Source organism: Phodopus roborovskii, unplaced genomic scaffold (assembly GCF_943737965.1).
Source record: "Phodopus roborovskii unplaced genomic scaffold, PHOROB, whole genome shotgun sequence".
Taxonomy (NCBI): domain Eukaryota; kingdom Metazoa; phylum Chordata; class Mammalia; order Rodentia; family Cricetidae; genus Phodopus; species Phodopus roborovskii.
The window spans coordinates 10,998,772-11,024,384 of NW_026125506.1; the positions used below are offsets into that span (position 1 = coordinate 10,998,772).

Here is a 25,613-nt window from a genome sequence, read left to right on the forward strand (position 1 = left end):
GAGCAACCATGTAGGTGCTAGGAATTGAACCCATGTCCTCTGGAAGAGTGCCAGTGCTCTTAACCACTGAGCCATCTCTTCAGCCTCAGACCTGACTCTAATTACAGCAGCATTTCAAATCTTTTTTAACAGTGGAATTTTATTCTCTAACAAACTATTACTTGAAGCCCTGATACATCATTCGGATAAACCAGAATGGAGGTAGCTGCAGGCGGAAGAGGGGCGAGAACATGCCCCGACTGTCTGTGGAGCACTTCTTCAGACTCTAGGTGCCGCTCCAAAGGAGCGTGAAAACACCAACTACAACTCTGAGTCTGATGAAAGGCTGTACAGAAACTCCGAGCCACTCAAAACCCTTCAAAGTGACAGAAAAAATGTGAATATAATCCAAATTATAAAACATTTGAGAAAAAAACAAAGAGCTAACACCATTAAGGGAACTTTTAAACTCAAAGAACTAATAGATACAACTGTTTCCACTGCTAAAATAAACAAAACTATATTAGAATGTGTCACAAACACATGCAATTATTATTTTTAAATCTACACACAGGTGTTTTGGGACATTCTTTGGCCCCTCTTCTGTACTGTCATGGAAACATCTGCAGACTTGTTTTCAAGAGCAAAAGGCACAACAAACAAGGAATAGTGCTACTCAAATTTCTCAGACTCACAGAATAACATTACTTCTGACAGCCTTAAAGTGACCTAACCATGTATTGTCAGTTGTTTCTCCCTGGAAGGATTGGATCGGGGACAGGAAACAGTGCAGTAGTAAACAATCTAATTTTCATGCCACAAGAATCTATTCAGGGGGCTACAGAGATGTCTCAGCTCATAGGACCGGGATTCAATTCCCAGCATCCACAAGTCTCTGTAACTCCAGGGGGCTCCAACTCCCTCCTCTGGTCTCCACAGATACATGTCTACATGTATGGCACACAGACATACATGTAGACAAAACACCCATACACACAATAAAAAGTTTTAACTGGTCATGATACCATCACACATGTCTGTAATTATGTTAACAAGATTAACATCACTAGTATATTCCTACTGCTGACAATAGTGAACAGCTGCTAAAATAATTCTTACCAGCACTACCTTACTCCAGCCTGAATCTAGGTTATTTAGAAGTAGAAAATATTTCATATTTATTTCTAATAGCTCCAGTCTGAAAAACACTGCTGTAAAGGATTGTTCTTGCTTTCAAATTCTCCACTTAAGTGATAACAAAAACATAAGAGTATCAGGAGCTAACTCACTGGAGCTCCTCATACGGAGCACTCTGCGCGCAGGTACTGATACAATCAGTCCTCAGAGTAACTACTCAGACGACTCTGTCCTCAACACTGAGTACTGTTGGTTACCACTCTCATCGTCTACACACCCTGTACACTCACACTCCACGGCTACGTGTGAGGAGATGCAGACATTTGTCCAAGGCCATCCAGTTGATGAGTGGCACTCAAAGGACTGAGCCCCACAGCCTGTGTCTTAACCTCTCCGGGACACCACACGTTCCTCCCACAGGCAGTGGTACCTGCTTGGAATGACTACTCCACATGCTATGTGTAATGACACCTTGTTGGGGGATACTTGTTCACACTGACTCTGAAGAGACTGCCAATAAAGTTTACTTTGAGTCAGAGGGCGGAGTTAGTGACGAGCTGACCAGAATTCACCATAGAGGTTTTGCAGGATACACATAGAGAGACACAGGAAGTAGTAGGAAGGGGCTTAGAAAGATTCATGGGCCATTTTGGATCTGGGAAGGAGCGAAAGAGAGGAAGTCACTGGTCACTTCTCCATACTTCTCTGGTCAATTATTGTGCTTTTCTAGAGATAATCATCTTCATTTTGCAGCTGTGGAACTCCTCAGACAAGTCAATGACTCCATTCAAGGTCAACAGAAACACAGATTCTACTTTGCACAAGTCTTAGCTTTGCAATCTATCATTTCCCTGAGTGCCATTAACTGTAAAGTAAAATGATAATAATGTTTTTATAATAAGAAAACAAGTCATGAGCAAACACCCAGCACAGAGCTCCGCACGAGGAGCTCTCAAAAACCTCAGCCTGTTTCTTCACTCTGCATGTGCTTCAGTAGTCACAGCGCTCTGCAAACACCACCGACCCCACCCCTCTCCTCTAAGAGAGACTGCGAAGCTCTTGAGGGCTGTGATTACAGACATGAGCCAGCTACCACCCAGCTTTATGCCACTATTTCTTCCTCATTTTTTTTGGGGGGGGGGAGGATGGGGAGAAAGGTTTTTTCTGTGTAGCCCTGGCTGTCCTGGAACTCACTCTCTAGACCAGACCTTCTGCCTCTGCCTCTTGAATGCCACCACGCCCAGCATGCCACTATTTCTTAACACCTTCTTACCAAGTGCTTTGACAGATAAATTTTTAAATATGAGGTTTTTGGGTTTGTTTTGTGTGTGTGACTACCACGTGATATCAAAGAAGAAACTTCAATGGAGGCCAGCCATCTTACATAATTTTAAGTAGAACAAACTTCCTCCTTTTTGCCCATATGGCTTATCACTTTATCAAAGTTGAAAATAAAATTGGTCTACCAAGATTTGTTCTTCATAAAATTATGCATAATGTTCCCCAATACCTTCTGTTCTTTTAGGTAATTGCCAAATAATTTACTTGATTTCTTCTAGTTTTGATCAGACATTACATAAAAATTAAGTTGACCATAGCACTTCCAAAGCTATTCTTTTCCACTTAAAAAATATTCTTGGTCTGCCATAAGATACCTCTACAGAACATGATATCTCAATAATAAAGGCTTACAGTTTGCCACTGGGTTCTTTTCCCTCGAATTTGCATAGAGAGAATTCAAAGCATGATTCAGGGCCCTGTGGTCACAGCAGTCGGATTCTCCTGTCACTGGGCCTTCACTTAGATAAAAATGCTAGTAAGCAGTCCTGGCCCCTATAAACAACAATGCTGCCTAACTGACCTGTTTGTTTCTTGGACATCAAAGATTCCATGAAGCATGTTTGGCCTCCAGTATAATTTCAAATATGCCGTGTCTGCTAGTCATCTGGAAGTAGATGCTAAAAGCCAAAGAAGTTTGGGTTTGGAGTTCTTTGTTTTCTTGTTCCTGATTTTTGGGACGCTGTAGGAGAGGCTACATCATTCCTGCTACCTGGGGCCCCCAGTGCTATGATGATGTGTGAGCCTCACATCTGGCTCTCAAAGGGAATTTTTTCAACGAAATGTTGCCTTCCCAAAGTTGCTACTCCCCCTTCAGACGGAAAGGCACACTGGAGCTTACATCAGAAGCAGTGGAGAAAAACTCCTGCAGCAGGGGACAATTCATTTGTTTGGCACAGGGAAGGAACACTGACTTTTCACAGTATGAACGCAAGAACTTTTCTAAGTCCAAAATGAGGTTTGGACGTGAGCGGCCTTCGCTGAGGTGTAGGAGCTGAGATAAAATGCTGTAAGAGTAAGAGCACAGGCAAGGGGCCAGAAGCCGGTGTGGCTGTCACTTGAATTGCTAAGCAACAAAGAACTGGGCTGAGACAAGACTCTGGCTGGGCTTATTCATTTCTTCATCCAAGGCCTCTGGGTATACCCTGCAGCAGCCCTTGAGCTAACTTTATGAAAAAGGACACAGAATGGTATTTCTGCTGCTAAAGTTCAGCCATCAGTAATCACTATTATTTGTCCCAATAACTTACGAGTCGGGTGCAACAAATGAAACTATTAAAGCATTGCTCAAAACTTAAAGAACATAGGAATGCAATACTTTAAAACTTGTAAGATGAGGTCATTTTGATGGGTTTGCTCAAATACATACCATGGATGGAATAATTTAGTGATATTTTCTTAGCTCTTTATGGAAATACATTTATCAACACAGATGTTTTATTATCTATTTGATTCTACTACTTTTGCTTTGCTTTTATAATTTGATACTAAATAAATCCATTATAATTCACTTAACTAAAATGTGGAAGTCTTGGGGCTGGAGAGATGGCTCAGAGCAGGTATTGCTCTTTCCGAGGACCTGAGCTCAAGTCCCATCCCACATCAAGTGGTTCACAACCACCTGTACCTTCAGCTCCAAGGGAATCCAACACCTCTGGCCTCTGCAGGATCTGGATTCACATGCACACACCCACACAAACAACTTAAAAAAGGAAAGTGAAACTCCAGAATACTATCTCACAGAACAGCAGTCTTTCATATCTTATATCCAGAATATTACCTCAAAAAGACTTAATGTTTAATACTTCAGCTTTCAGTAAGTTTTACAAAATGAGATTAACTTCTCATCAACATTAAGAAAACTGAACATGTCAATGACCATAAACAAAACCTCATTGTCATAGCATTGATTCATGAGATGTCTCCACTTACCTCGTCTCCCTTCAAAACCTCAGCACCATCAAATTCCCGGGTCTGGTTTGTTTTTACTGACACTTCTCTCTCTAGGCTGGCTAACTTCTCTTTGGTCTCCTGAAGTTCCTCAGCTTTGGCTTCTTTTTTACGAGAAATGATGGATGCCTAGTTGAATATTTAATATGGGAATAAAGTAAGAAATACATTCAGTTTTCTCTTAGCTTGTGAAATTATGTATTTTTTTCATCAATGTGAACTTTTAGCATCAACTTTGCTGCTCTTGACCAATACTGCTTGCTCTACTGCCCATTCTCATCAGTTAGTGTTTACCACGAGCAAAGTGTGTATTGTCAAACTCAAAACCTCCTGAAATCAAATCCCTGGGGGTGGGAGGAGGAAACCATTAAAAGACTAAATATTGCAATAGGAAAGATATTCAAGCCATCTTAAGTAACTCTAAAGGGCAATAACAATCCCTCCTAGGGGTTGCACAGAGTAAGGCCCAGCTACGGATTGATTGCATGAAATGTTCCCACTCATTGGAAGAAAATAAGAATACTTATTTTCAGAACTACAAGGCAGCTCAGCTCACTAACTTCAATACCAGTATTTTAAAAATGAAAAGCCAAAATATCTTCATTTGGTACATTTTAAAAAGTTTAAAAAAAAACATTTGTTATGCATACGTGCGTCTGCATGGCACCATGTGTGTGCATTAAAAGCTCATGGAGGTCAGCAGAGGGCACTGAAATGGGAGTTGCAGGAGGTTGTCGGTTGCCGTGTGCGTGCTGGGAAATGAACTGGAGTCCTCCATGAGAGCAGCAAGTGCTCTCAATTACAGAGCCATCTCTCCAGCAGTTTAATAAATAAGATGTAGGTTAAAAGCTAAGCATCAGGGGGCTGAAGAGATGGCTCAGAGGTTAAGAGCACTGGCTGTTCTTCCAGAGGTCCTGAGTTCAATTCCCAGCACCCACACGGGGGCTTACAACCAACCATCTGTAGTGAGATCTGATGCCTCTTCTGGCCTGCAGACATGCATGCAGACAGAACACTGTATATATAATTAAAAAATGTACTTTTTAAAAAAGTTAAACATCAGAATCATCAGAACTGTGCATGTGCATGTGTTTACATAATTCAAATGGCCCTAGCCCTCTCCCCTCCCTCCCTCTCCTTCTTTCATTGATTGACAGGATTTCTCTATGTAGTCCTGGCTATCCTGAAGCTCACTATGGCTGGCCTGGAGTTCACAGAGATCCTCCTGTTGTTGCCTTCTGAGTGCTGGGATTGAAGATGTGGGCCAATACCACTATACCCAGCCTCTGGGAATTTCTTAGATGAATCACAATGTTCATGTGTCTGATATTAGCCCAACTGTGACATAGTTCAAATACCATAGAGTAAAACAAGTGTGACAGAAGGACACTCTAGTACAAGCCCTTTAAAAATCCCATTTTTCTTTTTATTAAAAATATAAATAAACCAGGCATTGATGGCACACGACTTTAATCCCAGCACTTGGGAGGCAGAGGCAGGCGGACCCCTGTGAGTTCGAAACCAGCCTGGTCTACAGAGCCAGTTCCAGGACAGGCTCCAAAGCTACACAGGGAAACCCTGTATCAAAAAACCAAACAACCAAACAACCAAATAAATAAATAAATAAGGGAAGCAATGGAGGAGTGTTTCCCCATGTGTAAGTATTCTGTTAAAAGACAAGGGAGTAAAGTAGCACTCTGTGGAACTGTGGTGCAGGCAGGTAATTTAAATAAATATAAACCTCAGCCCATGCTGAGGACCTCACATAACGGAGAAACATGAGTATCCCTCAAGATCAAAGTGCCCAGCACCTCCCTATGTCCAACACTGTCGAAGCTATTAGTTAACTCCAACAGACGAGAGGCAGACGACCTTGAAAGTTGGAACCTGTATATCATGTAATTATATCTCTTGAAAAAGGGAGAGCAAAATTACAGCTAACAAATCAATACTTTAATCTGAGAGTGTACATATTTTGGCGTGTTTTGACTTACACCATCTAACATAAACTTGCCATTTAGAAGACAGAATTCCACATCCACAGAAACTGGCACACTGCTGCCTTCCTAGTGTCTCTGCTGCTTTGTTGTTATAATGTGGAGATTAGCAATGACAGAAAAGCCTTTCTTCTTCATTTCCTCCTCACCTTACAGAAAACAGCCTTCCCCATAAACTACAGATTAAATACCTGTTGTCTATACAGTGAGAGCTTGCCTTCAATTGGCTCATTTCTCATCATTTTCTTCTCAATCAACTGATTGATCTCTGTGTTTATTTCATTGACCTAAAAGAGTATAAAAGTGGGACATGTTAAAACTCTCCCTGTGAGGGCCAGAAGTGGCCGTGCCCAGCCGACACTCCAGCACTAGGGAGGCTGAGGCAGGAGAAGAGAGGTATTGCAAAGTCAGTTTCTGCCATACAGTGGAATCCTCTCACAAAAACTGACCAACCAATCAAGCAAGCAGACAGACAACCCTCTCCATGACTGTGTATAGAGAACTATTAAGAGAACTCAGTAGTAACACCAGGCTACACTCAGCTTGAGTTTACAGTTTTTACCATTGCTAAAGTCACAAGGAGCAGAGTTCCAACTACCGTATGAGTAGACTTTTATGAGCACTTTTAGAAACATCTTACATTTAAAATTTAATAATAAATATTTGTACAGTTTGATTACTTCTACGGATTGAATCTGACATGCCTACACGATCCTGAAGTATTTATAGGAAATATCCTTACATTATTATGTGGAAGGGGCTTTCTACAAACATGAAGTAACTTCAAAGTCACTAAGTTACAATGTAAATCCAAACAGACATTCCCCTGAGGCAGAGCACAGGGAGTTCATGAAACCCACTGAATGCTGACATGGACTGTCCAAACTCCTACCATCCTAATGGTCTGGGACCCTTTGACAGACATTTATACTGGTCATTAACACCAGCCTCTCAACAAGGAAAACAAAATAAAACATAAAACATTCCAGTATATCCATCCTTCCAAAGATAGCCCCTCCTTTAACCTGTGATTTTAAATTTAAGTCACATCTGATTTGGACATCTATGTTATTTAAGTGAATTAAAAGAGCAATATGATTCAAATTAGACATTTAATTGTAAAGGCTACTAAATAAATTAAGGAACCAGCAAATAAAAACCTTTCATTCTATTTTTCATGGTAACTTTTAAAAAATATACAAATGAGTAGTGTTTTATTTACAGGGAACAAAATGTGGTAATATGTCACCAGATCCAGTAAGCATTGAAATTGAGTCAAAAAACATGTGAAAAACTCTAAATATAAATCTTCCCTGTCACACTTAAAAATAGAATCTGATACTATGATTATTCCAAAGTAAGTCCATGACATTCTAGAATTTTCACTAGGTCAACTCATCAGCAGTAGCGTCAACCCTTAGCCCAGGCTAGTTCTGGAGTCATGAGTAGGAACATGCAGGCATTCTTCACAGAACAGGCAAAACAGGGAGCAAGAAGATGAAGTTACTTACTTTAGACTCAAGTTCTAGAAGGTCAGAGTGGCCCATAGCTGGCTCAGAAACCACTTTTTGTAAAAAATGTAACTCCTTTTTCTTGCTTTCCAATTCTTTTGGAAATTTTTCAGTGACCATATATGAATTAAATTTTATCTCCTCCTCTAGCCTTTTCATTAAACCTTAAAAATAAAATAAAATAAATGAAAGTTTAGTTCCAGCCAGGCCTACACAGTGAATCCCTGTCTTGAAAAACTAATACAAAAAGGAGAAAGTTTAGTTCAAAAGTGTGTGTGGTGTTATGATACTCTGCACTTGGTTTATGAGTAAGGCATGGACAGTGGGGCAGTGTGTCAGAGCATCTGTGCAGCATCCATACAGTACCACAGAAGATCACAGAGATCCAGGTTAAGTAGACAGTGGGGCTGTGTGTCAGAGCATCTGTGTAGCATCCATACAGTACCACAGAAGATGACTGAAATTCTTCCAGGTTAATTAGTATGAATACAATTTACATAGAAGAATATTTATATAATTATAGTAAAAGTGATATTATTTTAACTTTATAACCCAATTTCATAAATTACAAAATACGCACAAGAAACAGTTATAGAATCAGATCTATCAGTGTCCTACTTTGACTTCTTAAGTATTTAAGAAGCCAGTGAGTCAAATGAAATCTACCTCAGGGTTCCTCCTACACATCAGACATTTTAGTCTTTCTTCTCTATTTTCTTTCTTTCTTTTTTTGGTTGTTATTTGTTTGTTTGTTGAGGCAGTGTCTCTATATAGTCCTAGTTGTCTTGGAACTCTGTAGACCAGGCTAGCCATGAACTCACAGAGATCTGCATGCCTCTGCCTCCTGAGTGCTGGGATTAAAGGCAAGCCTGGCTTCTTTTTCTTTTATGGTATCTCTACTTTTAATACTTCATAAAACATTAACATGTAATAATTTTTTGGCATCAAACCAATGAAGACAATGCTAGGAGTCAAACAAATTCAAATCTGAAAAAGACAAATAAAAGTGCCCACTTCCATAAATGTTTTAGATTTGGTTGCTTTTGACTTTCAAGTATTAGTTTATAATAAAAAATTTTTTTGCCAGGTGTTGGTAGTGCACGCCATTAATCCCAGCATTTGGGAGGCAGAGGCAGGCCGATCTTTGTAAGTTTGAGGCCAGTCTGGTCTACAGCGCTAGTTCCAGAACAGGATACAAAGCAATACAGAGAAATCCTGTCTCCAAAAAAAAAAAAAAAAAAATGTTTTGTTTGTTTTGTTTTTCTGGATAGGGTTTCTTTGTGTAACACCTCTGGCTGTCCTGGAACCCATTCTGTAGATCAGGCTGGCTTCAAACTAACTGATATCAGCCTGCCTCTGATTCCCAAATACTGGGATTAAAGGCGTGTGCCACCACTGCCCCGGCTAGTAAATATTTAAAAGATTTAATAGTTTTCTTATTTTGGCAAATATACAACTCTACACATATTCTCAGTGAATAATGGTTTTATTGTAAATTCCCAGCCTGGATAGATTTACACAGTTTATTTCTGATCTTTGCATTACACATTTACAAATTCTGGCTTGACTTTTAAAAATGATGAGTCTCTAGCTTCAGTAATCTGTGTATGAAGATTGCATAATAAATATGGCCTAAAGCCTTAAAATTATTTTTAGTTCTGTTGTACAAATAGAACATGAAAAAATTTATTAATGCAAATTCACAAGTTTTCCATTCATTCTTTCAATGTTCCCACCCTGCTCCTTCTTTGGCTATGTGGGACCAGTCTCCTCATCTCCAGGCATTCACACACTTCCTTCCTATAAGCAGACATGCATAGAGTCAAAGTCTAACATATTTTTTGAATGTAAAATTCTTAAATATTATTTTTCTATTTTAAAAAGTTTTGAAACACAAACGAACCCTACAGTGACAAAAAATAGATTGATGGTTGCTTGGAGAAGGGGAAGGGCCCTCCCTGGCTACAAAGGCCACAAGCAAGTTCAGGGTAAGGGCCAAGTCTGCTATCTCCATCAAAGGCCAATGGCAGTCTGGGAACAGAACTCAGAGCATCTGCCCAGCATGTGTGAGCTATAAGCAGGGAATCCTAGGCCCCAGCTCCTGCCCACTCACAAGGTATGTGCATCACAGAGAATATTTTCTTTTTATCTGTATTTTCAGCCATTTTTTCCAGACTTGATTTTTTCTTCCTGTCTGTTAAGCCTCAACTCCTACTTCCTGTTGTTTAACAGTTTCCTTGAAACTGTACAAGAAAGCACTACATCCTGCAAAGAAGCTCCTTAAGCAGGAAAGTAAACTCAAAATCGCGTCAGGAAGTTCCTGAAATTGACCAGATTTACTAGGTCCCTCCCACCAAAGCAAGCAATAAAGCTGCTGAGAGTTACTCTCAGACTCGTTGTGATGGCTATTGTTGGTTGTCAACCTAACTACATCTGGAATTTACTAGAACCCAAAACCAGAGGACACACCTGTGAAGATTTTAGCTTAATTTGAAGTAGGAAGATCCACTTCTAATCTGGATCATTGAGGTTGGAAGACACACCTTTATTTCTGAGGGCCCACATTCTGCTGGAAGCCTATATAAGGACATGGAAGAAGGAAGTTTTTGTTCTTACTTTGCTAGCAGGTCCATTCTTTCACTGGCATGAAAACCTACTTCTTTGGGATTCTAGCATATATTGAAGACCAGCTGAGACATCAGCCTTGTGAACCGAACAACTACTAGACTCTTGGACTTTCCATTCACAGGTAGATTGCAGCCTGTAAGTCATTCTAATAAATCCCCTTTCTACACACACACACACACACACACACACACACACACACACATTCTTTCTCTCTCTCTAAGTTATATTACTCTAGAGCAGTGGTAGTGGTTCTCAACCTGTGGTTGCAACCCTTTTTTTTGGGGGGGGTCCTATATCACATACTCTGCATATCAGATATTTATGTTGCAAAAATTGGATAGTTATGTTACAGTTCATAAGAGTAGCAACATTACAGGTATGAAGGAGCAACAAAATAATCTTATGGTTGGGGGTCACTTCAACAGGAGGAACTGTATTAAAGGGCCCAGCATTAGGAATATTGAGAACCACTGGTCCAGAGAACCCTGACTAATACACCGGCCAAGCTGCACAAACAGCTCTGAGATAGACCAGCTGCCTGGAAGGAGAAAGTATCCTAGCTTCCTGGAAAAGGTTTAGACTAGAGTCACTTGGAAAGGACACTCTCCAATCTGTCAAGCTGCCTGTAGGCTGTGAAGTATGCTCCAAGTTCCCAGCTTTTATGAGCTGTCACCCATGCTGGAGTCTAAAACAGAATATTTAGTAAATTCTTTGCATACAAATTACTTTTTGATATTAATCATTAAATAGCTGTAGTTTAATGGAGTCTTTTGAGCATTCATCTTCCTTTTATAACAGAAACATAAAAAGAACATGTCCTACATATAAAGGCAAAAAAACCTTCCTGCTGGAAATTAACCATTGAAGAATGAATTTAGTAAACATAGACTTGCAGGACGGCACCACCTAAATGCACACTCACTGCTCAAGCTGGAATCTAGACTGAGATTGAATGAGGGGGTTTAAAAAGCTGCAAACCAAAATGTCTTAGCTACTCATCTTGTAAACAGGAGTTCTGTACTCATTTCTTTTTTTAAGGGTTATTGTATGTGTCTGGATGTTTAGCCTGCATTATATTTCTGTGCATCCCATGAGTGCCTTGTCCACAGATGTCAGGGAAGGACATCAGCTAGAGTTACAGATGGTTATATTATGTGGGTGCTGGGAACCAAAACTGGGTCCTCTGCAACAGCTGCAGGTTGCTAAGCCATTTTAACTACTGAGCCATCACTCCAGCTTCTGTATTATCTCTTTTAATAGTTTAATTGAGCTAGCATTTATCTTCCACAAAGTTCAACAATTTATAATTCAGTGGTGCCCAGCCCACCACCAGAACAATTCTTTAGGTCGTTATCATCAGCTCCCAAAGAAGTCTCTGAACTCCCTTGCAGGCACTGACTTGGACTTCTCCCACCCAGTTTCTTCCCACTAAGTTGACTTCTATCTCTATGAATTTTCTTATTTTAGGTATTTCTTTTCTTTCTTCTTCTTCTTTTTTTTTCTCTTGGTTTTTCTAGACAGGGTTTCTCTGTATTGCTTTGGAGCCTGTCCTGGAACTAGGTCTATACACAAGGCTGGCCTTGAACTCACAGAGATCTGCTTGCCTCTGCCTCCCGAGTGCTGCACCAAGACCCTGCTTACATATTCCTTATAAATAGTACTGTACAATATGTGCTCTTTTATGGCTGGTCTCCTACAGTTAAGTTTTTGAAGTTCACATGTGTCATAGCATATATTACTAGTTCTTTCACTTTGTTGGCAGAACAATATTCCAATGGATGGATCTGCCATATTTTACTAGTCTTCACATCAGTTTAGGAATATGTGGTTGCTTCAACTCTTGCTTATCACAAATAATGCTCCTATGGACATGCATGAGCAAGAAGTTTTGTATGAGTACATGTTTTTGATCTCTTAAGTATATGCCTGAGATTAGATTAGAAATAGTAGTTGAGGAGTTAGTGAGCTGGCTCATCCAACAAAGGTGCTTGCCTCCAGGTGTGATGACCACAAGACAGAAGGAGAAAACCACTCCCACAAGTTATCTTCTGACCTCCATACTTACCCTGTGTGTGGCACATGTGCCCTCTCACTAAATACTGGAAAGGAAAGAAGGAAGGAGGGAAGGAAGGAATAGAAGTTCATGTGGAGGGGGGATGGGAGGAGGCAGGGAGAGGGAACTGGGAACTATATGTAAAATAAGAAAAAATTATATATATATATATATATATATATATATATATATATATATATATATAAAAAGAAGTTCATGTGGTGACAAATTTTAGCATTTTGAGGAATTTCTAAATTGTTTTTCAAAGCAGTTATATCCTTTTACATTTCCACAAACAAATATGAGGGTTTTGATTTCTGTACATCTTTGCCAACACCTGTAATTGTCTGTCACTTTTATTGTTGTCTGTCATTCTATATATCGTGTACTATCTACAGATTGCTACCCCTCCCTCAGCTAAATTTCCCTTGTAATACTTCTCCAACACAAATGAGAGCTTTATTGTTGTTAGCTTGGGTACTCTCCTTCTGATGTGCAAAAACACTCTCAGATGCCTGGGATGGGTTCAAGTGGGCGATGAGATCAGCTAGCCGTGCAAAGCTACACAGAGCTCGGCCAGGGACACATTATTAACCCACTAATCTACAAACCAGGCCACAGAAAACAGTCAGGGTTTGATGCCTTTTCCCTATAGCCTTGACAAGGACTCATGTTGTTTCCATGTATCTTTTTCACAGCACCCATCCTAAGCACACGGAAAGAGCTTACTCTCACAGTTAATATCACTTTCACCTCAGGAGAGACAAAAAATGTTTTTGAAAACTCATGGATGTTTTTTATCAGGGTGCCAACTGACCATGTAGGAAATAATGCTCTAAAATGGTGGGGTAATTAATTCCCACTAATCATTTTAAGGGCTATCCTGATGTAAATTACCATTTTCTCATCATCTACATCATTTAATAACTTCACTTACAAGGCTGGAGAGAGAGCTCAGCAGTTAAGGGCACTGTCTTCTCTTCCAGAGGTCCTGGGTTTGAATCCCAGCACATACATGGCAGCTAACAACTGCCTATAACTCAAGATTGACAGCCTCATACAGACATACATGCAATAAAACACCAATGTACATAAAATAAAAATAAATAAATTACATGAAAAAAGATATGTTTAAAAAAGCCATAGGGGATCATAAAAACATCATAAATAAATAAATGGATCTTCACTTACTTTCAGGCTTTGCGTCCGCTGCAGCATGCCGCATACTTTTCAGCTGGTTTTGTACTCTTTGCAATCTCTGCACTGCATGAAACAGCTTTAAACAACAATTTGATTTATTACTTGCTCAGTCTAGTGAAAAATTGCTTACATAGGCAAGGAATGGGAATACATGGGATTCTCACACTACAGGAAAAAAACAGATAACTACTAAGAAAGTACATTAAACCAAAACTATAACTAGTTTTCTCAATATTTTCATGTAAATTTAAATTTTTATTTATGTATGAGTGTATGTGTACCTGAGTGTGTGCCTGAGTGTATGTATGTGTGCCACTGCAGGCAGGTGCCCACAGAGGTCTGAAGAGGCTGTCATGTCAGAGCCTGTGGAATTAGTTACAAGAAGCTGGGAGCCATCCTATGTGAGTGCTGGGAAGCAGACACAGATCCACAAGAGCATGCCCTTAGATACTGAACAATACCTAGCTCCTCAGACACAGTGTAAAACATGCTTCCACAACAGTTTCCTTTACTTTTAGTTAGTGATTAAAGAAAAATCTCTGTGGCAGGTGTGGTGGCATTCACCTTTAATCCCAGCACTCCAGAGACAGAGGCAGGAGGATCTCTGTGAGTTCAAGGCCAGTCTACATAGCCAGCTGCAGGACAGCCAGGACTGCATAGAAAGACCCTGCCTCCAAAAGTAAATAAATATTATTCATTGGAGAGCTACATGCAGAACCTTTCCTTAGTGTGACATGGTTCCCTCGACCCTAGGAAATATTAACATTCTCAGTAATGCTTCAGCATCAGAAACTGACATGAACTAACCATCTAAGCTCAGGAAATGAACTCACTGCTGTGTAGCTGCTGTGGTGCCAAGTCAAGCTCCCCTGGACCTGAATGTCTCAGCTGCCAGCTCAAATCAATTATTTAGAAATTACACTGATTTGAATACATTTTTAAAGTTTTAAGACAGACTTTTAATAAATTAAAGTAATACTTTCAGGCCAAATAATTTCTTCTTTAAGGTGAAGTTTAAAAACATGGCAGTGGGGTGACTCTGAGGCCCCAGACTATTTTTAGTTAGAGGATTTTGTGACTTTGTCAACAACGGCAACACCTTATTGGGGCTCCATACTATGTGTGTTCAGTGCTGAGTTTTGGACTGCAGTTGGCTTGTGTTCCTACAGAGCAGCAGAAAGGTCAGCCGCCAACGGAACAGCATCTTTACAGGGCGCCCTGCGTCTAAGGCATAAGAATGCTCTTTTGGTTTCACAGGACCCTGTACATTTCACTCCGGTGGCAAATAAGCAAAGCATGTCTCAAAATAGAAAGTAAAAAGAAAGATGGAGCTCAATTGTAGAGTGCCTATCTACATGTGCCTCAGGTCCAATCTTCACAGACTTCAAAAAGGTTAAAATAAAAAAATTGAAAGAAAGGAAAAACAGTAGTTTTGCTTTCATATAACATGCGCAGAGGAAGGCAACACACAGACACACACATACACCACACACACATGCACACTACACACACACATACCACACACATGCACACACATACCACACACATCACACACCACCCACATCACACATCACACACATCACACACACACACACACACATCATGCATACTATACACACATCATACCACACACACACACATCATACCACATACATATCACACACACACACACACACACACACACACACACACACACACACAAACACACACCAGTCCTAAAGAAAAAGAGTAGGTCCATCATGTCGCCAAAAGGAAATGTGAAATTTAAAATTCACTTTTATATGTATTTTTTTAATTACCAAGAAAAGTTACTTCTGTGATCCTGAGTATAAACTTTCTGTGGATACCTGATTCTTTTGTTCCTGTTTCTGTTGTGCAAGAAATTCTTCTCTCTCTTTCTCAACCCGAAGCTGCCTGGCTATTTTTAGCATCCGCTGATGATTCTGAACAGTCTCCACCTACAGTAAGGGAATAAGTAGTACATGTTACTGTCACATTTGAGAAAGGCATTAGCAAGTCATGTGACTCCAGCATCCACTTATCATTTCCTTCTGGTAAACAGTACTCCCCAGAGATGACAGCTAAGCTTTCAACTCTAGATCCTTGAAAGTTTTGGGCTACTGCCTGGGAGATTCCCTTTCCTCCAGTGTTACTTGAGTCCATCCTTCACTGGGTGCCCATGCCTGCCTCAATCTTTATTTGCATTCCTAAAGCTCTGCCAGTCCTAGGGACTCACTGAAGTCTATGGGCTAATTCTTGACTTACCCTCTTCTTCAAACGTTCAACTCTCTTCATGAGTTGGTCTTTTTCTTCTTCCATTGCACTGATGTCCTAAAAAGTAGTAAAGAGGCCATTAAAAGTGCTCTGTCTACAGGACTGAGGTGGGTTTTTCACAAACCCTGCATCTATATCCCATTACACCACAGCAAATAACAAAGATCTTCTTTTGATTTAGGGGCATTTCCATTCCCCCACCCCAAGGCTTCTTTATGCAAGAGAATTTTTTTTTAGCACCTTGGCATTCATCTAGAAAAGCAACTAAAGCAGGTTATAGCACAGCAAGGTAAAGCTGCCAGCCAGCACACTTGTGTTCTGATTCCAAATATGGCTACATGAGTTTTCAAAAATCTTCCATGGTGAAATGTATGCAGGCCTAAATCATGAACATCTGCTGACATTCCTATCTGCTCTGTTAAAGACCAAACCATACATCCTGCTCATTTCCCATCAAAATTACTTTGTTTAGGTTATGGTGGGCTTTTGTTTGTTTTGTTTTGATTTGATTTTGAGACGGGGTCTCCCTAGATAACTCTGATTATTTTGGAACTCAATCAGGCTGGCCTCAAACTCAAGAGATCTACCTGTTTCTGCCTCCCAAGTGCTAGCATTAAAGATGTGCACTGCCATGTCTGACCCATATGGTATTCTTAAGATGTAAAATTTTATATGGTTTCATTAATTTACCAATTTCTTCTGTGAAAAAAAAAATAAAAAACTACCTTCTTTTAAATCAGTTCTACAATGGTTTGTAACAAAAACAGAAACAAACAAATATGCTTCCTAAACAAACAAAAGCCAAAAACCTATGCAATAATGCTATAGGTAACCTAAACAATGGTAGCCAGTACTGGTAGAATTTCAGGAAATGGGCACTCTTACTACTGATAGTGTTGTGTTAAAGAATGAAAAATAAACATGCCAGGAACTCTGCACATGGGGTGTTCTAAATAAAATGCTCACTAAAGCCAGCAAGATGGCTCAGTGGGTAAGGGCACTGGTGCCAAGCCTGAAAACCCGAGATTAATTCCAGGACCTACATGTTGGAAATAGAGAATAACTCACATAGTTGTCGTCCTTTGACCCCCTCCACATGTACACTGTGGTAACTCCACATGTACAATGAAGCTCACATTTGGAAGAATCTAAATGTCTGACAACGATTAACTACAGTGTAACAAACTGAAAGTCACTAAAATGGCATAGAAGAGTGTTTAATGACATGAGAAAAGTTATGAAATGACATTCCTTGAAAGAAGCAAATTACAATAGTTATGTATAGTTCAATTCCAAGGAAAAGTGTCAACAGTAAGTACCTCAAGAGCAAGTATGAATGAATTCTTTTCTATTTCTTCTTTAACCATGTTTTCTAAGCAGTTCGGGAATATTTAGTAGCAATGAATGAAGTTAAAAGCAGACTCTCTTCCCTGAGTCATGGCTGTGATTCATTCACAGGACATAGTACATGGTCTCTCACTGGCCCTTCTTACCTGCCAGGGCTGAGCTCACTTACCCTTTCCAATCAGCAAACTCCTGCTGAGAGCCTGCCTGATGCCCACACCGTGTCAGGCACTGGAGTACATGGTGAAGACGCACAGACACAGCCCTTGCCTTCTTAGGGCTTCATGCATTTACAAAGACAGACATTAAGGCAATTAAAAGGGCAATGAATGCCATAACAGGAAAAGAACCAAAGAAAGTGATCTATTTAGGGAGTCGGGGACGGCTTCCCTGAGGAAGAAACTTTGATGTCCCTGATTTAATGAGAGTACAAAGATAGCACTCATAACTCAGGAATTCTAAAAATACAAAATTCATGCAGGTCAGAATAGCAAGTCTTTAAGGAAAGGACCTAAACGCCAGGGAGAATGTAAAAATATCTTCTGGAGAATATGGATTAAAAGCCCTAAAATAATTTGAGTTAATAAGCAATTCTATATGTGTAAAATATTGCAAAGAAACTATCATAGCCATACAAAAATCATGTTGATAATCATGGCATTATTTATAGTAACAAAAAATGAAGTCAAAACCTAAATATGATTAATGTATATGTACTACAGAAAGTAAATTTGGTCATTGCTATAACTTTGTAGAAAAATAACAATGAAAATACACTCACAATGTAATAACTAAAACGCAACAAGGGAGGTGGGCAGTGGTGGCTCACGCTTTTAGTCCCAGCACTCAGGAGGCAGAGGCAGGCGGATCTCTGTGAGTTCAAGGCCACCCTGGTCTACAAAGTGAGTTACAGGACAGCAAGGATAGGACTGTTACGCACAGAAACCCTGTCTTGAAAAACAAAAAAGAAGAAGAAAAGAAAAGAAAAGAAAAGAAAAGAAAAGCAAAAGGGGCTGGAGAGATGGTCTAGCAGTTAAGAGGATATATGCCTGAGTTCAGCTCTCCACATCCATGTTAGGCCACCTTAACTGCCTGTACCTCCAGCTCTGGGGATCCAACATCTTCTCTGGACGATGTAGGCACCTGCACTTATATGCATATACTCCCACACAGATGCACACATGGACACAGTTTAAAAATAATAAAAACTAATCTTAAAAAAGCAGAGGGACTGTGGGAATGGCTCAGCTGGCACAGTTTGCCTGGCAAACAAGAGCCACACCCTGAGTTCAGTCCCATTCTCCAGCACCTACATAATAAGCAAGCATGGTAGCATGCTCTTGTAATCCCAGCACTAGGGAGGTAGAAACAGGATGTTCTCTGAGCCTTGCTGGCCAGACCAGACAATCTCACCTAACTGGCAAGCTTCAGGCCAATGAGAGACCCTGTCTCTAAGGAGGATGGTGGCATCCTGAGGATGACACCTGAGGTAGGCCTCTAACTGTCATAAAGAAAGCAAAATGGAGTAACTCTGCATTGTGTGATCTCATATACATGCACACAACTTTTTCTTCTTTGTTCTTTTCTGCATTTTCTATATCATATGTGGAATATATACCAAAGAAAGATTCAAAATAAAGTATTTCTAAATCCCTGCTAGTTGTCAACATGAACTCATTGCCCTCATTAATTTCTTCAGTAAAGAACTACAAAAGAAAAGCTGGGCATGACTGGGTGTGCCTGTAACTGAAGTGCTGGGGTTGGAGACAGACAGATACTTCTGGTCAGTCAGTCTAGTCTAAGCTTCAGGTTCATCGAGAGATTCTGCCTCAAAAAAAAAAAAAAAAAAAGAAAGAAAGAAAAAAATACAGAGAGCAAAGGAAGACTCCAGATGTCCCCTGGCCTCCACATGCACACACATAGATACATATGTCTACACACCAATATGAAAGTTCCTGCAAAAGCAGTCTTTACCATCACTAGTTTCCATGCAGTTAAACTCATGCTGAATTAGCCAAAATCAAAAATTCTGAATACAGTATTATTCAAGGCCAAGTGGATATTTCTTTACCCTTCTTATTTCTGCTGTAGAAAATCCAGATGTTTTGAGCTGCTCGCATTCTTTATGCAGGGTTTTAAAGGCTTCCATCAACTCTTCATACTGAAAGAGGAAGTTAGCAGGTTACCAGCTATGACTATATCCAGCCCGTTCTCTTCATCAACCTGCCCACTAATTTGCAGCAATCACTTAGACCCTTAGAAGAAGAATATTAAAATATGTTCTAAAAGCAGTCATGAAGGCACATGAATGTAATTCTAAGATTTGGAAGGCTGAGGCAGAAGGATCATGGATGTGAGGTCAGCATGGGCTATACATCAGGCCTTGTTTCAAAAACAAAACAAAATCCTGTACATTCTTACAAACCACACAGCATATAAAAAACAAGATCTGAATGGTTTCCTCAATAAATACTTCTCTGGCTCCATCTCTGGCTACTTTCCTCCTTACAATCTCAACTCAGGTTGTTGATCCTGCAACAACCCTCCTGCAGGTTACCTATCCTATTCCCTCTGAGACACTTGTGACACCTCCCTACAAACCTGGATTCATCCCAACAGTCTCAGCATAGGTACCACTATTCTCAGAGAAGCCTTCTCTGGCCCCTTGTTTATCAAAGTAGAGATCATGTTACAATAGAGTAGTTACTTGTCTGCCTGCCTCCTCCCAGAAAAGAGCAATGGCCAGGAGGATAAGAATTGCATTTGTTATACATACCTTCCTAACCCCAGGGTTTATTACAGGATATAATCCTCACAGGTGTGTAATGAAGAATAGTCAGATTAAAAAAAAACACCATAGCTGTTATCCTAATTATTCAATGAACAGTAGTCTAAAGTCTAAAAGTATAGCTTAGTGGTAGCATATGTCCCTAACATGCATAAGACCCTAAACCGGGGCTGGAGAGATGGCCCAGTGATTAAGAGCACTACTGGCTGCTCTTCCAGAGGACCCAGGTTCAATTTCCAGCACCCACATGGCAGCTCACAACTGTTTGTAACTCCAAGATCTGACACCCTCACACACATACATGCAAGCAAAACACCAATGCACATAAAATAAAAATTAATTATTTAAAAAAAAATAATCTGGGTTCAATCTCTAGCACCACACACACACACATCACAGTATTTTTTTAGATGACAATATCAGAAAATTAATATGTTTGATTGGCCATATTCTATACATCTACAAATTATTCATTCTAAAGCTTCTTATTCAGAAAGAACATTCTCTCTCTCACTCTCCATCAACACACACACACACACACACACACACACACACACACACATATATATATATATATATATATATGGTTTTTTGAGACACACTTTCTCGGTTTAACAGCCCTGGCTATCCTGGAACTTGCTCTGTAGACCAGGTTGGCCTTGAACTCACAGAAATTCACCTGCCTCTTGTCACCCCGAGTGCTGGGATTAAAGGTGTGTACCACTATCATCCAACAACTTACAAATTTTGTTAGTGTTTTTGCTAAATGTGTCTCTTTTTAAATACACATACCTCTCAGACATGCTTCAAGAACAACATCTTTATTACCTTTTATCCCCTTAAATAGCTGAGCATATTAAGAGATGCTATTAATAAACTTCCTCTAGCCAGCAGTGGTGGCACATGCCTTTAGTCCCAATACTCTGGAGGCAGAGGCAGGCAGATCTCTGTGAGTTTGAGACCAGCCTGGTCTACAAGAGCTAGTTCCAGGACAGCCTCCAAAGCCTCAGAGAAACCCTATCTTGAAAAAACAATAAATAAATAAATAAATAGACTTCCTCTAGAGGAATTATTTACATTATCAAATATATATCAAATATCCAAAATGCAATCTTTTAACATCCCTTCTAGAGATCTATGTAATACATATGAACCCATTTATAAAGGGGGGTGGAGAGGAAGTAGAAATACTCCACACTTACACATTCCTATTTTTTTTTATCATATAAATGCCTACTAGGGCAGCTGTGGTTTTAAGAGATCAATATGAACTTTATTTTTACTGACAGCTATAATAATACACAGATGAAAAATAAAACCATTTTGTTGTTTTGATTCGGTCCAAATACTGAGGAACCAATATACAGAAGCCACTATACCAAATCCTGGGAGAAAACAAAGACATAATATAAACTCGACACCTGTCTCCATGGACCGCATAGTCTACCAGAAAAGACAGAATGACAAACTTCATAAGAAACTGACCTCAATCAGCCTAACTACCATGAAATAAACGTATAAAAAACTAAAATTCTTTGAAATCCAGTCTGGTTTCTCTTTTCCTACAGTCTGTGGCAGCCTGGTACTTAGAGACAAGAGGACCCAGGGACCAGACCACAGTAGTCAAGAGCGTAAAGAAAAACCCCAGCCCAGAAGCCCATGCTGGTGAGAAAAATGCACTGCAAACTTCCAGTGCTCTCTCCACCCTGAAAGAGACTGCAGGCCTGGGTCAGATGCAGGGGCTCACATGTCCCAACTGGCCAGCAGTAGTCCGACTGCCTATCATTTGTCCTGGTTAATTATGATGACAGCCGGTTTCTCTCTCATTTGAATGGCAAACTGCATAACTGACTTGCTGATCAGCACAGTACTCTGCAGTCTCAAGCCCAGGGGTCCATCTACCAAGAATTACTAAGTATAGGAAGTCCTGACCATCTCCATTTCCTATCACCAAACACTATTTGTGTGTGAAAGTCACTGTTGAAGACATGACTACAGATGACCACCAGCTGACACTGTTTCCCTTTCACTCAGAGCCCTCAAGTAACAATCAGAGAGGGAGTAACCCTGAAGACAACAGCTTTGTCCACTGCTGTGTACCTGCTTATTGGTGTCGGCCACAGTTTCGTCTTGTAGAAACTCACTTGGCACCTCCAGCTTTATTAAAAAACGGGCTAAATATGCCCTTTTCTTTAGTTCATTACTCCTCTGAAGCAGCCAGTGGAGCACTGGGTAAATTACAGGTTTACTTCCAATCACCAAACCCTGACGAAAGGTACTCCTAAAGAGAAGCACACCACAGAAGCAGTCAGCATATCTGGGAAAGACAGCCTTTATTCAATGCTGTTATTATTACATGGCCCTTATTGCTTTATAGACTACTTTTAAAATGTGGATACAAGGCTAAAGTCAGTCTTATGTTAGTCAGAAAATTGGATCCTCAATACATTACTGAAGTATTCAAGAAGTTGTGTTGAAACTATTAACCAGTGGAATAAACCTTAATACTTTATTGGCTGGGCAGCATTTAAGTACTTAAGTTTTGGTTTCTTAAGACTTATTTGTATCTATATGTATGTGTACGCTTGTGTAAGTATATGGGTGTGTGTGTGTGTGTGTGCATGTGCGTGTGTGTGTGTGTGTGTGTGTGTGTGTGTGTGTGTGTGTGCTGAGAGGCCAGAAGAGGGCATCTGATGGAGTTGTAGCTAGTTGTGAGCCACCAAATTCAGGTCCTTTAAGGAGCAGCAAACACTATTGACACCGAGCCATTTCTCCAGCCCCAGAATTGTTTTTATCTAGAATGGCACAAATCATAAAATGGTATGTGCCTGATTTTTTTGCCCAGAGGGGAAGAACTGACTCACTTAAGACTGCTACGTGACAAAACAGCATTAGAAGGATTAAAACTGTTTTCAAGTTCCTTGGTGTCCCAAGGCCATCAAATGAGGGGCACCAGGTGCTGCCTTAAAAGACCAACTGTAGCATCTGGAGGCAGGGGCTTTAAAGCATAGCTCGAAGACAGCATGATATAGGCGCAGATTCTTACATGTCTGTGGCATTTCCTGGAGGTTTGTATTTGAGGATACCAAGAAGGTTCAACATTCGCTTGGCTGTCTGCTCTGGCATCTCCTCTCTGATATCAACATCTTGCTAACAAACAAACAAATTGAAGAAAATATGTCATTGTTGTATATTTAACAAAGAAAACTATTTAAACTCATCGACAAGCTTGCCCTGCTAGAGCTAACAGGCACAATGGTCTCTTCATAAAACACATCACATTGGGGGGGGGGTGCACAGATGCCAAGTGAGGAGCACACAGCTAGATTAGGATTCAGTTAGAATGGCAAGCTTCAAAAGTCTCCAATGGGAAAGTGTATAAAAGACATGAGCTAACCTGAAATACAATAAAACCTTTTGTAAAATGCACCTTTATTCCAGGACCAAAGCTATCTGTGTCTAGAGGTAGAGAAATAATGTCTAAATAAGGGCTGAATAGAAAACTGAGGGACCGGCGCACTGGCTCAATGGTAAATGGGTCTGCCACCAAGGCCTGACAACCCTAGTTTGACCACAGGAACCCACATGGCAGGAGGGAAGAGCTGATGCCTCAAAGTTGTCCTCTTTCATGGGTTTGATAAGCATGTACATGCCAACACACATGCACACAAAAGAAATAACATGTAAAAACAAATATTTTGTGTAGTAGAGAACTGAAATGTGAGTTGATAGAGAGACCTAAAACATCATTCACTACTTCTTACAGGGAGGGCTTTGCAGACCCATAACAGTTGCTGCCCTAACTCACTTTTCCTTACAAAGAAAGAGAAAATTCAGCCACACCTTTTATCCCAGCACTTGGGAGGCAGAGGCAGGCAGAACTCTGTGAGTTCGAGGCCAGCCTGGTCTAGAGTGAGTTCCAGGACAGCTTGGGCTACACAGAGAAACCCTTTGTAGAAGAAGGAGGAGGAGAAGGAACAAAACCCCCACAAAAACAACCAAAAAAAGGATATTAAAAGAAAATTTACCTTGGGGTCGATCTCAGCCAAAACATCATTGAGAACTTGTAATAGTTGCATTGGTCCCAGAGAATCAAATGTGATTAAGTTATAGCTCTTCTTAAAAGGCTCCTTACTCAGACTGTCCACGATGAATTTGATTTGGTCACTCATGATTAAATCTTACAGCTTAAAACTAAAGAGAAAAGAGGAGAGGGATTCTTCAATCTTGATAACTAAAGAAAGTGTTGGGAGAAAATCAGAATTAAGCTCCTAGGAAGTAGGCAGAGATGTGTATGTATGCTGTATGGCATACAAAATGCTGTGGAAAGGCCAGTTTTGTTGGAAGAAATCAGAGTATGAAAATGTATTTTGAAATCTGTATATGCTATCAATATTTAATAGGAACTGTTTTTGTACATGCATCAACTCTGTCAGAAACCACCTGAACACGGGCAAAGGAATAGTAACATTAAAGCCTTTCTAATACAGCTACAGTTTTTACCCTGGGTTAAAGGTAGAATTACAGGCAAGCTTTTGGTTTGTTTTGTTTCCTTTTTTTAAAATTGGTAACTCACATTTAAAACATCAGATTTTTATGGTAAGAATCTAGATCTTGTTCTTTTTGAAAATCAGATCTGGCAACCGGGAGCCCATATTTGTACTTAGCCTCAACCACAGTGTCCAAGTAGGGCCCACACTGTACAGCCCAGGCATAATCTTTAGTGCTGTTTAGTTCGCTGCCAAACACTCTCCACCCATGTCTATTACTGGATTAGCCTGGGAGACTTCAACTCTGGGTGATCCAGGCCCTGGTTTCCTTTTACCTTCAATGAGGAAACAAACCATCTCCAGCTTTCTGGCCTCCACCTCTCATCCCAAGCCACTTGTAAGCTTCTCTTTCTTATGAAATGAAGGCCAACCCTCTTGGATGGCACAAGCTTATGATCCAGTTCAAGCTTTCACTCTGTAACAGCCCAGTCACTGCTCCTCCTTTACCCTTGTTCAGAGTTGTGACTCTCACCATGCTCCAGGCCCTGCTCAGGTGCAAAGTTTTCTCAGGAAATCCTCAAGTTCTGCAGCAAAATAACAGAGCCTGCCCTCCACCCCCACCATACACCCTTCAAAGTAGGGTGCACATTGTTTCTTGCTTTGCAAAACTGTACATTCCATGAGGAATCTATCCAATTCCACTTTGAATACACACTAGCTGGAAACAGTGACCTCTACTAGGCTGAAGTAACTCAACTTGTTCATAGGCCTCATGCCAAAAACCAAAACAAATAAAAAACCCAGAAGCCCAAGTCTAAAAGAAATAAAGTTGTAATGAAAGACCATAACCTTAAAAAAAACAAAACAAAAGCAAAAAACCCGAGTATCTGAGGCAGGAGACAGTGCTCAGTGGTTGAGAGCAAG

The 25,613-nt window shown here is 40.3% G+C and overlaps 1 protein-coding gene across 1 annotated transcript in view; it reads right to left on the reverse strand.

Moving 5' to 3' along the window:
- Ift81 (intraflagellar transport 81) overlaps window positions 1-24,393 on the reverse strand; it is a 52,836-nt gene extending 28,443 nt beyond the window's left edge. Inside the window, exons 1-10 of the mRNA XM_051176613.1 lie at window positions 24,228-24,393; window positions 23,246-23,349; window positions 22,300-22,480; window positions 19,483-19,572; window positions 16,059-16,124; window positions 15,641-15,751; window positions 13,785-13,869; window positions 7,913-8,076; window positions 6,593-6,688; window positions 4,387-4,533 (exon numbers count right to left, since the gene is read on the reverse strand). Of these exons, the coding sequence (XP_051032570.1) occupies window positions 4,387-4,533; window positions 6,593-6,688; window positions 7,913-8,076; window positions 13,785-13,869; window positions 15,641-15,751; window positions 16,059-16,124; window positions 19,483-19,572; window positions 22,300-22,480; window positions 23,246-23,349; window positions 24,228-24,371 (1,188 nt within the window). The 5' untranslated portion in view covers window positions 24,372-24,393. The remainder of the gene's footprint in view (window positions 1-4,386; window positions 4,534-6,592; window positions 6,689-7,912; window positions 8,077-13,784; window positions 13,870-15,640; window positions 15,752-16,058; window positions 16,125-19,482; window positions 19,573-22,299; window positions 22,481-23,245; window positions 23,350-24,227) is intronic.
- Window positions 24,394-25,613: the final 1,220 nt, after the last annotated feature.